Source organism: Ovis canadensis, chromosome 12, assembly GCF_042477335.2.
Source record: "Ovis canadensis isolate MfBH-ARS-UI-01 breed Bighorn chromosome 12, ARS-UI_OviCan_v2, whole genome shotgun sequence".
Taxonomy (NCBI): Eukaryota; Metazoa; Chordata; class Mammalia; order Artiodactyla; family Bovidae; genus Ovis; species Ovis canadensis.
In genome coordinates, this window is record NC_091256.1 from 52,256,360 (window position 1) to 52,268,680 (window position 12,321).

At 52.7% G+C, this 12,321-nt stretch overlaps 2 protein-coding genes across 2 annotated transcripts in view; one reads left to right on the plus strand and one right to left on the minus strand.

Moving 5' to 3' along the window:
- PLOD1 (procollagen-lysine,2-oxoglutarate 5-dioxygenase 1) overlaps positions 1–3,241 on the minus strand; it is a 32,035-nt gene extending 28,794 nt beyond the window's left edge. The window contains exon 1 of the mRNA XM_069544723.1: positions 736–3,241. Coding sequence (XP_069400824.1) covers positions 736–811 — 76 coding nt within the window. The 5' untranslated portion in view covers positions 812–3,241. The remainder of the gene's footprint in view (positions 1–735) is intronic.
- A 1,684-nt stretch (positions 3,242–4,925) lies between these two features.
- Positions 4,926–11,910, plus strand: KIAA2013 (KIAA2013 ortholog). Its single transcript, XM_069544724.1, has 3 exons — positions 4,926–7,785; positions 9,437–10,290; positions 11,663–11,910. The coding sequence occupies exons 1-3, from the start codon at positions 6,753–6,755 to the stop codon at positions 11,678–11,680; spliced, it is 1,905 nt and encodes a 634-aa protein (XP_069400825.1). The 5' UTR covers positions 4,926–6,752; the 3' UTR covers positions 11,681–11,910.
- The last annotated feature ends 411 nt before the right edge of the window (positions 11,911–12,321 follow it).

A 12,321-nucleotide genomic window follows, 5' to 3' on the forward strand; every position in this document is an offset into this window, starting at 1 on the left:
CAGAATCCAGCAGATCTGAGACCTACCACTCCAAGGCTGGACCTCCCTGGGCAGTCACTGCACCTGTCTGGGCCCCAGTCTCCTCATGTGCAACCCAAAGAGAGTTAAGACTCACCTTGCAGGGGCAGACCAGACCACAGAGGACAGAGGCAAGTACCAACGGTTCTGACATTTGAGCCACCCCTTCCACCCCTGACCCTGCCCAGGGGCCCCTCACTGCATGGTTGTGAGTCCTAGGTGTGAATCCAGGTTCCAAAGTCCACAAGCAGAATGACCTTGGGCAAGTGACTCAACTCTAGAGTAAACTCTGGGTAAACTCAACTCAGTTTACCCAGCTGGAAAATGGGAATAATAGAAGGATGGGCTTCAGCTTGGCATCGGCTTAACTGACGTCTGAGCCGTGGCCAGTGCTCCATACGTGGTAGCTACTGTTATTATTATGAGTGCTATTATTATTTGACCCTCGAGTACTGAACGGGACTGCGGTCATTCTTCCCCTCCAGCGGCATGAAAGTGGGAACCGCAACCCTAAGAGAAGAAGTGACTTGTCCAAGTCACCAGCGAGTCAGAGGACCAGCAGCCTGAACCCAAAAACCCTCCGAAGCCTACGACTTCCCTACAGACCGCTCCTAACGGAGGCAGCCCCTAGACCAGCCCTCCTGCCCCCATCCTCCCGCTCCAGCCCCTAATGCCTTCCTCCCGCACCACCCCCCAGCCCCCGCCCGGAGCCCTCACCCTCCGGCTTGGCGTCACCCTTCGTTTCAGCTAGGAGCAGCCAGCCCAGCGCGGCCAGGAGCAGCAGGAGCCGCATGGTTGGGGTCTGGGAACGTCCGGCCCGTCCAGTGGCGCTCGCAGGCTGGAAACTTCGCGATGGGGTAGGCGATCCCGCTGCCACGCACTGGGCCCGCCCCGGGGGCGGTGTCGCGCCGCGCGGCCTGGGGGCAGGGTTTCCTGCAGACTAACCCATACCAGCTGCCTCTCCGAGTCCAGGCAGCTCCCTGCGGCCTGTTCCCGCGCCTCCCGGGTCCTTCCGCCGGCCTGCTCCTTCTCTTCTCCCGGGGCTTCATTCCGACCGGGAAAAGGAGGCGAGACGGGGCGAGGCAACAGTTTCTATACCCAGGACACTGCGCCAAGCCTTGATGGTAACGATCAATATAAGCCTCGGTTTCCACGCTTGAAAAGTCGGGTTTACGATGGCCGCTATGCATTGGATCTTGCACGAGTTAGTGACGTTATCAGCGGGGCACTTAGAACAGCTCCGTGATAAGCTCTCAGTACATCTCAGCCCTTCAGATTTCATTAGTCCTGTTCAAAGCGAAAGTGGGCGTGAGGGTCTGAGCCTGGAGTAGGCGAGGCCGGCAGGAATGTGTTCAGAGGCACCCACACCCTTGCGAACCCTCCTGGCTGCTGGACGGACATGTAGAAAGCGCATCACCGACCCACAATAAGGGCTCACTTAACTCTGCCTGTTTGTCTCTGGGAGGTAAAGGGAACCTCTAAGCCTAGAATGGTCTTGTCCCTGAGGTCATTGTTGAATGAATGAATGAATGAAATTGTTTAGGGTCTTTCACAGAAGTGAGTGCTTCAAGCATGTGGGACTGCTTCAGCATGAGGAATACACCACTGATAGAATGTCATGAGGGGAAAGCAGTATATACACTATGGCCCCACTCAGTAAAAATATATCCTTACAGATATGATGCTAAAAGAAAATGGCAGCCAAACGTTTACTGTCGTAATTTCCAGCTTTAGGAAATGTGTATGTTAGCAGCGGGAACATGTGTATGTTATTCCCAGGCAGTTTTTATTTTCTTTTTTATATTTTTTATTGTTTTTAGAATCATTTTACAATGAATATATACTATTTGTACAATCCAAACAAAGTCAACACATTATTTATTTATGTATGTATGTATTTGACCACGTCAGGTCTTAGCTGCAGCACATGGGATCTTCAACGATCATCCCTGAATCACTCACTTTAGTTTCAGCACGCGCACTCTCTTTGTGGCCTGTGGGATCTAGTTCCCCAACCAGGAATCGAACCTGGTCGCCTTCATTGGGAGCTCTGTCTTAGCGACTGGACTACCAGGGAATCCCACATGTTCTTTTAGAAAGTAGGTACAGTCCCTGGGAAACTGGGAGATCATCTCATTGTACGGAGATTCACTCATGGTAAAGATGATAAAAGTGAGGGCCAGGGGCCCCCACAGCAAGCTCAAGGTCGAAAGGCAAGTGAAGGGAGGCATGTGTGCCAACCAGGTCCTCTGCCAGCCAAACAGGACCTGGGACCCATGGCGGGGAGTTTCTGCAGCTGGGGACAGGACTTGATGCCAGGATCCACCGGATGTTTTTTGAATTCAGGAGGATGCAGGCTGAAATTCCAGCTCCTTCGAGGAGGAAATGGAAGGATAAGCAGAGGGGAAGAGAAGGAGCATGTGTTGACTGGCTCAGTTTTCAAAGCTCTGGCTCATGCCCCGTTCCCCAGAGCCCTGCCACTTGGGCAGCAGTATTGCCCCTGTTTGTGAAATGATGAAACCAGAGCTCAGAGAAGTGGAACAACTTGCTCAAAGTCACACAGCTGACGTGGGATCACAGAAAGGGAGGCAACTTTTCTCTAACTTCCCTTTTGCTTGGGCCCAAGAAGAATCTCGATGATGGTGATGTACTCTGGACAGAAAAAAATCCTAGGGCAGTGGGGTTCCCAGAGTTATTGCAAATCAGTAGGGGAAATCAATCTTGGAGGCTGGTGGCCTCCCTTGGAGAAAGGATCACCCTGGTGAAGCCTACCCCACCTCCCCAATTTCGATATCCATTCTTCTCTCCCCCCAACCCCCTTCACTAAATTGCTGAAACTTGAACTCTGTCCAAGCTTCATCGGAAAGGAAGGCCTGTCTCTTTAAGCAGCCAGGGGTGGCAGCAGCCCAGATGTTACTCCCGTACGTGCTGCACGTGTTGTGCACATTTAAAGGAACAGGACTCTGCTTTTTTGGGAAGGTACAGAAAGGATAGCTGGGCTAGAGGGTGGTGGTCTGGTGCCACAAGAGGCTTTTCTCCCTTTCATTCTCTGCTTTTATCCATTTTTATCATTTCTTTTGTTGACCTGAGGAGGTGTGATAGTCTCAGTGAACAGCTACATTCTCTGTGTTACCAGCCGATTCTCAGCCTCTGCCCCCTTTACAGCCATCAGCTGGTCCCACTGGTACCTACTCCTTTTAATAATAATAATAATAATAATAATAATAAATAGTAATAGAATTTCCAAGCTGTTGCTTTAAATGAAAAAAGTAACATGCAAGTAATATGCTAAGTCCCACTGGCTTCCACTCCCTTTAATAATAATAATAGAATTTCCAAGCTGTTTTCTTAAATGAAAAAAGTAATATGCAAGTGTATATCATATGCTATAATTTCTGTGAAGGAAAAAATATAGATCTCTGTCTATGTATTTGTTAGTGAATAGAGTTTCTGGAAGGAAATGGCAACCCACTCCAGTGTTCTTGCCTGGAGAATCTCAGGGACGGGGGAGCCTGATGGGCTGCCGTCTATGGGGTTGCTCAGAGTCAGACACGACTGAAGCGACTTAGCAGCAGCAGCAGAGTTTCTGGAAAAGTATCCAAGGAACAAGAAGCAGTGGTTCCACCTAGAAAGAGGAACTAACTAGCTGGAGCTCCCGGAAAGAGGAAGACTTAATGTCCATGCATTTTGTATATTTTGAATTTTGTATCATGTACGTGTGTTTTCTGTTTCCTAGCAAAAAAAAAAAAGTGTTATTTTTTGAGCCAGTGAGTGTGTGTGTATTAGTCAATCAGTTGTGTTTGACTCTTTGCAACCCTGTGAACTGTAGCCCTTCCAGCCTCCTCCGTCCATGGGATTCTCCAGGCAAGAATATTGGGGTGAGTTGCCATGCCACTCCCAGAGGATCTTCCGCAATCCAGGGATCATACCCGCGTCTCCTGCATCACAGGCAGATTCTTTACTACTGAGCCACTGGGGAACATATTTTAAGCCAGGAAATATTCTAAATGTTTAACTTGTTTGTCCAGCTTAAGTCTCAGACCAATCCAGCGTTGTCTTATGATCCCGATTTTATGGATGGAGAAACCGAGGCCCAAGGAAGTTAGTTGACTTGCTAGCAAGGGGCAAGGCCAAGATTCAAAACCCAGGTAGCCTCATGCCAGGGTCCTCACTCTTTTTTTTTTAATTTACTTTTGACCGCGCTGGGTCTTTGTTGCTGCACGCTGGCTTTCTCTAGTTGAGGCAAGAGGGGGCTACTCTTTGTTGTGGTCCATGGGCTTCTCATTGCAGTGACTTCTTTTGTTGTGGAGCATGGGCTCCAGAGCCTTGGACTTCAGTAGTTGTGACTCACTGGCTTCATTGCTCCGAAGTATGTAGGATCTTCTGGACCAGGGATTGAACCCATCTTTCCTGCACTGGCCAGTAGATTCTTAACCACTGGACCATCAGGGAAGTCCAGGGTCCTTTCTCCTGACCTTCTTTGTTGTGGCTATATTGCTGACCCTGTGATTCCTTTCCCTGGGGTGTTTGAGAGTGATAAGAAGTTAAGAGGCGCGGGGGGGGGGGGGGAGGTGGGGGGGGGGGTGCTTCCCTGGTTGCTCAGTGGTAAAGAATTCACCTGCCAATGCAGGAGATGAGGATTCCATCCCTGAGTAGGGAAGATTCTCTGGAGGAAATGGCAACCCACTCCAGTATTCTTGCCTGGGAAACCACATGGATAGAGGAGCCTGGCAGGCTACAGTCCATGGGGTCACAAAGAGTCGAGCTGGATATGACTTAGCGACTAAACAACAATAATTACAACAAGGGAGTTAAGAGCACCAACAATGACCCTTCTCTTTGATGTAGAAATCTACTTCCAGAAATTGCTCCCCCAGAAACAATCTCAAAAGTAGACCAACCTATATGTCTATCACACAGATGTTTGTAATAGCAAAAACAATTACATGGGTTTACATGTACTGTGTACTTGCACCTTGCTTGCTTTGCTTGTATTAGCTTATTCATTCCTCAGAAATCTGAGAGGCAGTTTCTCTGGTCATCCCCATTTTACAGGTGGGATCAAGCTTGGTTTAGTCCTTTGCTCTCATTTCACTGTCCCTCCCAAGTATTTCTGCCTTGCTGAGTTGGTTGGATGGATTCTCTCTCTCTAACTGTAGGTTCCAGATTACTGCACATTCATGAAGCTGTCCTGTGGGGCTTGTGAAATCCTTGTGGGAGTTAAGAATTCTGTGTATATGTTTTAATAATGATCTTAAAAAAGTAAAAAGGTGAGCATACTGAAGGATCACCTGGAGAGTCGCCTTCTCTTAGGGTGCTGGCCCTAGAACTCAGCAAACACATCTGTGTCTGCACACAGCTCACAAGGAGCCACCTCAAATGACCATATAATTTTCAACAACTGGGAAGCACACTGTCTGACTTTGGAATGTCCTGAAACTAAAACGGAAACAATCGTCCCATTGTCTGCTCCTGTGCTCAGATTGAATTTTTTCCCCCAGAAACAAAATTTCTCTTCTGCATTGATAATTCACGATTGAAAAGCATTTTCAAAGCATGCAGCTTTAGTGTTTTATGTTATTTAATAAGTTAAAACTCACAGCTGACATCAAGACGATGACTTAGGGGCCTTTCCTGGTGGTCCAGTGGTTAAGAATTCCCTGGCAGCTCAGACAGTAATGCAGTGCAGGAGACCAGGGTTCCATCCTTGGATCGGGAAGATCCCCTAGAGAAGAGAATGGGAACCCACTCCAGTATTCTTGCCTGAAGAATTCCCTAGAGAGGCCTGATGGGCTACAGTTATGGACTCACAGTCATACAGTACTGAGCCACTATCACTTTCATTTTCTTTTCCAATGGAGGGCATGTGGGTTCGATCCCTGGTCTGGGAAAATTCCACATGCCTTGGGCAGGTAAGCCCTCTAGAGAGGCCGCATGCTGACACGTGCCAAATAAATAAATAATTGGAAGTTACTTATCTAAAAGAAAAAGATGACTTGGTATGGTAGAGAAATGGAGTGGTTTGTGGAACTGGTTTGTGTCTCATGTACTGTACATGCAGCCAGACTGGTCTGGAAAAGTGTCAACAAAATATATCCTAGGAAATCTGATTGACAGTGGTTACTTTCTTTTCTTTTTCTTTCTTTTTTTTTGGGGGGGGGTACTATTCTGCAATGTTGTTAAGTATTTTTGCAGTGAGGATCATTTTCACAGAAAAGTTTTTAAATTATTTTTAAAAAATCTTAGGGCTGTTGAATCCATCAGTAGCAGATGGGGCCCAACACGTGTTAGGTTTGGCTAGCGCCGTGGCTTTTTTTTTTTTTTTCTTCCATGAGCTGGAAGCTTCCAGTCTTCCACAGAACCCTATCGGGCTCTTTCTGGACTCTTTCTCGGACTTGGCAGAACTGAAGAACCCGTGGCCCATCCCCCGGCGGCGCCCGCCCCTTCCTCGCTGGGGCCCCGCCTCCTGTAGGGCCCGCTCTCTCCCCTTCCTCCACCCGCCTCTTTTCCATTTGTCGCAAAAGATTCGGCGGCGCTTGACGGCCGGTGTTGTTTGACGGCCGGAGGGAACCGAGGAGGAGGAAGCCGCTGTGGTGGCGGCCGCGGCGCCTGCGACTGGAGCCCGGGTGGGCGCTGCGGTCCGGGCCCTGGAGTGAGGCGCGGGCGGCCGGGCCAGTGGGCTGGGCGGCGGGCCCGGCGGCCGCCCCCGCGCCGCGCCCGCGCCTGGCGGCCCGATGTGGCTGCAGCAGCGGCTTAAGGGGCTGCCGGGACTGCTGTCGAGCAGCTGGGCCCGCCGCCTACTCTGCCTGCTCGGCCTCCTGGTGCTGCTCTTCTGGTTCGCAGGCTCTGGGGCGCGGCGGGCGGCGGGCGGCATGCAGCTGCTGCCCTGGCCCCACGGCGAGCCGGGCGCTGCCGAGCCCTCTGCCTGTCTGGAGGCGGCCACCCACGCCTGGCGCAGCCTGCGGGAGCGGGGCGAGGCTGTGCCCCTGGGCCCTGGAGTGCCGTCTCTGGTGGCCAACGGCTTTCTGGCCCTGGACGTGGTCGCCAACCGGCTGTGGGTGACCCTTGGGGAGCGGGAGCCCGCCGTGGCGCCGGACTTCGTGCCCTTCGTGCAGCTGCGGCCGCTGAGCGCGCTCCCTGAAGCTGGGGAGTCAGTGTTGCTTCTGCGGGAAGGGCTGCTGCGGCGAGTACGTTGCTTGCAGCTGGGGACCTCGGGTCCCGGCCCTGCGGCCGCCGGCCCGGGCCCCGCCTCGGCCTCCGGCCTGCTTACGGGATCCGGCCGAGACTGCGTGCTGCTGCAGGAGGACTTTCTCGCTCACCGGGGCCGACCCCACGTCTATCTGCAGCGCATCCAGCTCAACAACCCCACGGATCGCGTGGCCGCGCTGCAGACTGTGGGGCCCACTGCCGGCCCGGCCCCCAGGGCCTTCACCAGCACCCTGGAGAAGGTCGGAGACCATCAGTTCCTCCTCTACTCTGGCCGGTCCCCGCCTGTTCCCACGGGGCTGGTGCACCTGGTGGTGGTGGCCGCCAAGAAGTTAGTGGACCGTCTCCAGGTGGCTCCCAGGACGCAGCTGGATGAGACTGTGCTGTGGGTGGTGCACGTTTCCGGCCCTCTTAACCCCCAGGTGCTCAAAAGCAAAGCAGCCAAGGAGCTCAAGGTGCTCCAGGACTTGGCCCGGAAGGAAATGCTGGAGCTCTTGGAGATGCCAGCAGCTGAGCTGCTCCAGGATCACCAGCGCCTCTGGGCTCAGCTCTTCAGTCCAGGTGAGGTCCGGCTTTGTCTGCCCTCCACTCCTTGTAGCAGGGTGAGCACAGCCCACCCTGGGGATGCCTCTGCAAAGTCAGCAGAGCTGACATTGCAGGAGGGTCCTGGGGTGGCTCATACTTGGGCTTGGCATTGGGTCTGGGGCTGACTCTTTTGCTCCACTACTTACTATCTGCGTGACCTTGAACCAGTCGCTGACTCTCTCTTGGCCTGTATTCAAAAATAATAGTAATGCCTACCTCAGAAGACATTTAGCAGAGTCTTATGAGAGAAGTGCGTAAAGGGCAGGTGTTATTGTTATTTGTACTTGTAGATGAAGCCTGGTTTGAGCAGAGTGGTTTGGGGGTTGGGGGGAGGATCAGTTGGTAAAGGATAAATGAAGAGCCTGGCCTGTCCCCAGATTCTTTCCTCAGTTCCCCATAGTTTCAGCTGGTGACAGGCGTGGGCCTCTTTTTTAAAAAAAAAATTACTTATTTTTTGGCTGAGCCAGGTCCTTGTTGCAGCATGCAGTTTTCTCCAGTTGTGGCTTATGGGCTCCAGAGCCCATGGGCTTAGTTGCTACATGGCATGTGGAATCTTAGTTCCCCAGCCAGGGATCAGACTCTTGTACCCTGCATTGGAAGGTGGATTCTTAACTGCCAGACCACCAGGGAAGTCCCTGGTGCACATTTTTAAGGGTCCACTGGCTGCTGTCTCAGGGTATAGACAGTAAGCGGGGGCGGGGCTGCAGTAGAGTGTGGAGACCAGGTGAGAGGAGGGTGGCTGGGACCACAGCCGTGACTGTGGAGGCCGAGGTGGATGACTCTGATACTTTCGGAGCTGGAGCCACTGGGGCTTTCAGTGGACTGGCAGTGGAGAGTGAGAACGTGAGGGTGACTCCTGAGTTTATGGGGAGGGTTCCAGTAGGTGTCTGGAGATGATTTAAGGAAGGATTAGTCGGGGACTGAATTCAAACCTTGTCAGGTTCAAAATGCCTGTCAGACATCCAGGTAGAGACACCACATGTGCGGTTAGCTGTCTGAGGCTAGTGTTCATACAAATCTGGGAGCTCTTCTGATAAGATGTTGTTTGAGGCTACGAGCCCAGGAGAGAGAAGCAGCCCACAACCGGCCAGGGCATAGGTGACCGTTCTGGAGACAGGGGACTGGCCTTTTGACTTGACGTCATAGGCTTGGCTAAGTCGGTGTTCTTCTGGGCTCTGGCAGGAGCCCCACTGGCAGGTTTCAGGCCCTCAGGGCTCCACGTGGTCCTGTGAGGAAGCCAGGCAGGATAATGTTCCCCCGAACCTAGGGATACTGGAACTGCTGTTTTTATCCCTAAGGACAAAAACTTCATGTCCGCTGCTCTTGTTGTTATTGTTGCTATTAATATTTATTTGGCTACACCAGGTCTTGGTTGCCGTACTTAGAATCTTTGATCTTTGTTGTAGCATGCGGGTTCTTTATTTGCAGCACACACTGAGTTGCAGCATATGGGAACTAGTTCCCCAGCCAGGGATCAAACCCTTGTTCCCTGCATTTGGAGCACGGAGTCTTAGCCACTGGACCACCAGGGGAGTCCCCGACTCTGCTGCTCTTGATCTTTGTTTCATAACCTCAGCCTCCCAGCTGTGTTGGTCCTCCTTAACATGCAACCTCTATGGCATGACAGGTGTGGAAATGAAGAAGATCACTGATGCCCACACTCCATCTGGCCTGACCGTGAACCTGACGCTGTACTACATGCTGTCCTGCTCCCCAGCCCCGCTGCTCAGCCCCGACCTGAGCCATAGGGAGCGGGACCAGATGGAGTCGACGCTCAACTATGAAGATCACTGCTTCAGTGGCCACGCCACCATGCACGCTGAGAACCTCTGGCCAGGCCGCCTGTCCTCCGTCCAGCAGATCTTGCAGCTCTGGGACCTGTGGAGGCTGACCCTGCAGAAGCGCGGCTGCAAGGGGCTGGTGCGGGCGGGCGCCCCCGGCATCCTTCAGGGCATGGTGCTCAGCTTCGGCGGCCTGCAGTTCACCGAGAACCACCTCCAGTTCCAAGCCGACCCTGATGTGCTGCACAACAGCTACGCCCTCCACGGCATCCGCTATAAGAACGACCACATCAACCTGGCTGTGCTTGCGGACGCTGAGGGCAAGCCGTACCTGCACGTGTCTGTAGAGTCCCGAGGCCAGCTTGTCAAGATCTACGCCTGCGAAGCGGGCTGCCTGGACGAGCCTGTGGAGCTGACCTCGGCGCCCCAGGGCCACACCTTCTCGGTCATGGTGACGCAGCCCATCACGCCGCTGCTCTACATCTCCACCGACCTCACGCACCTCCAAGACCTGCGGCACACGCTGCACCTCAAGGCCATCCTGGCCCACGACGAGCACATGGCCCAGCAGGACCCGGGGCTGCCCTTCCTCTTCTGGTTCAGCGTGGCCTCCCTCATCACCCTCTTCCACCTTTTCCTCTTCAAGCTCATCTACAATGAGTACTGTGGGCCTGGTGCCAAGCCCTTCTTCAGGAATAAGGTAGAAAGCCCCTGTGTCTCCAGCACCCAGGGCGCCAGCCTTGTATTCTGTCCCAAGTCTAGGACAGGGTGAGGCTGGGGGAGTGGGGGGGGGGGGTATCCTTTTTTTTTTTTTTTTTAGTTTATTTTTAATTGGAGGGTAATTGCTTTACAACATTGGGTTGGTTTCTGCCATACAGCAACATAAATCAGCCATAGGTATACATATGTCCCCTCCCTCTTGAACCTTCCTCCCATGAAGTGTCTTTTTAAGCTAGTGTCCTCTGTCCTCATCACAGAGGGGAGCAGGTATGCTTTGAGAGGACATTTAAAAGTACCTTCTTAGAGGAGCCCATTGGAAGGGCAGCTGTGGAATCCAGGCGTACGTAGATATGTCTGCTGGCCTCCCAGGGATGTGGGCAGTCCTGTCACCCCATCCTAAATCTCAACAGTTAAAAATACGTGCCACAAACCCCTAGATGGACCTGAAGCCTCTACCTAAACCGCTGATGAGACCCTCACCCTCACCCCCACCGCTGAGAGCCTGTTTACCGAGTTCAGAGGTCAGTCCCTTGCGGTGAGCCAGCCTCAGGCAGTCGTCTCATCAGCCAGGACAAGATCATTTCCCTCCTGTTTCCTGAAACATCATTGCTCCCAGGAAGACATGGTTTGGGCCATGGTGGCTGTCGGACTCTCATCGAAACATATCTTGGAGTTCAGGATGGGTGTCCCAGGGGGAGGCCGCCTGCCATTCCTCTCATTAGGTTGTAGTGGGGTGGAGGGTAGGTGGAGGGTACATTTAACTCCAGGTCTGTGCTCCCAGTGGCTTCTGGTTCAGAGAAGGAAGTAGCACTTGACCTAAAGGGGTGGGAGGAGGGTCAGAGGCAGGTCTGAACTTGTCAAGCGTGAGGAACATAGAAGTCAGATCAAAGGCAAATGTGCATATGGCCTTCCCGGGTGTCTGTCACGGGCTGCATTGCATTGCGTGGGTCTGGCAGCCTCAGTGAAGCAGGTGGGCAGGCTGCTTCTCCCTGCTGGGTGGTGGACTTCTCTGCTGTTAATCTGGCCTAGCCCCATCCACCCATGGTTCCTACCTGATCAGGGGGACAGGCCAGGCAGTCTTCTCAGATCTTGCCCAGTGACTTCCCACCCCTGAAGCCAGGCCTGGCCAGAGCAGAGCCTGTGAACTCGCTGCACCCGCCTAAGGAGACACCCAGGCCCCAAGTCCAGGATGGCTGTAGCCTGTCTCTGGGCTGGGCGCCATCATCCCAGCCGGCTGTGAGCCAGGGTGGGATGCCAGCAGGGTGTTCCCATCACCTGCTTCCCTCGAGATTGCTGTAGCTGTCCCCTGGGGTTGGCATGCGCAGTAACGTCCTGTCTTGTTGGTTGAACAGGAAGATCCCAGTGTCTGACGTCAGTCCTGCTTTCAGTCGCCACTTGCACAAGATGCCCAGCACTGAAAGTCCTGCTGCTGCGAACAAGGGATCCTGTGAAAGCACCCAGCCTTTTGTGCCTTGTTGGGGGACACCAGTGACTCAGAAGTGCGTGTGGATGTTCAGGAGTTTGCATCGGGGAGGGGAGGGGAGGGGCCGACGGACTTTTTGTAAGCTTTTGATTCAATAAAATGAAATTGTATGGAAAATACTTGAAATTGAACTCACTCCTTCCACGTTCCCCCTTTCTTCTATCCCAGGAAATAGACCCTCTTTTGAAAAGACTTGTCTAGGAAAAAATGTGTTCTTTTCCTAATTTAATGTGCTCTTTTCTTGAATGAGTTTTTATTAATAATTTATTGTTGAGATTTGCCGGATGGCTTTTGCATCCACTCTTGGGTAGTGAATCTTGGTGGTGATTTCCGGGAGGTCTGGAGCCCCGTAGGCTGCCTGTGTGGAGGGGCGGGTCTCCGTCACCCTCGAGTTTGCACATCGTGTCCTTACCATGAGCCTGTGGAGACCGTGGTTTTGTACCTCTGGGCCTTAGGGGAGGTGTTTAACTTTCCAGTGACTGTTGATTGTTGGGTTTTGGAATACCAAAGCTTTTTTTTTTGTCGTTC

Bases quoted from the DNA above. Each gene is read 5' to 3' on its own strand.
- KIAA2013 (XM_069544724.1), top strand. From the start codon at position 6,753: ATGTGGCTGCAGCAGCGGCTTAAGGGGCTGCCGGGACTGCTGTCGAGC. The intron at 7,786-9,436 runs GTGAGGTCCGGC...ATGGCATGACAG, and splicing joins GGCTCAGCTCTTCAGTCCAG to GTGTGGAAATGAAGAAGATC.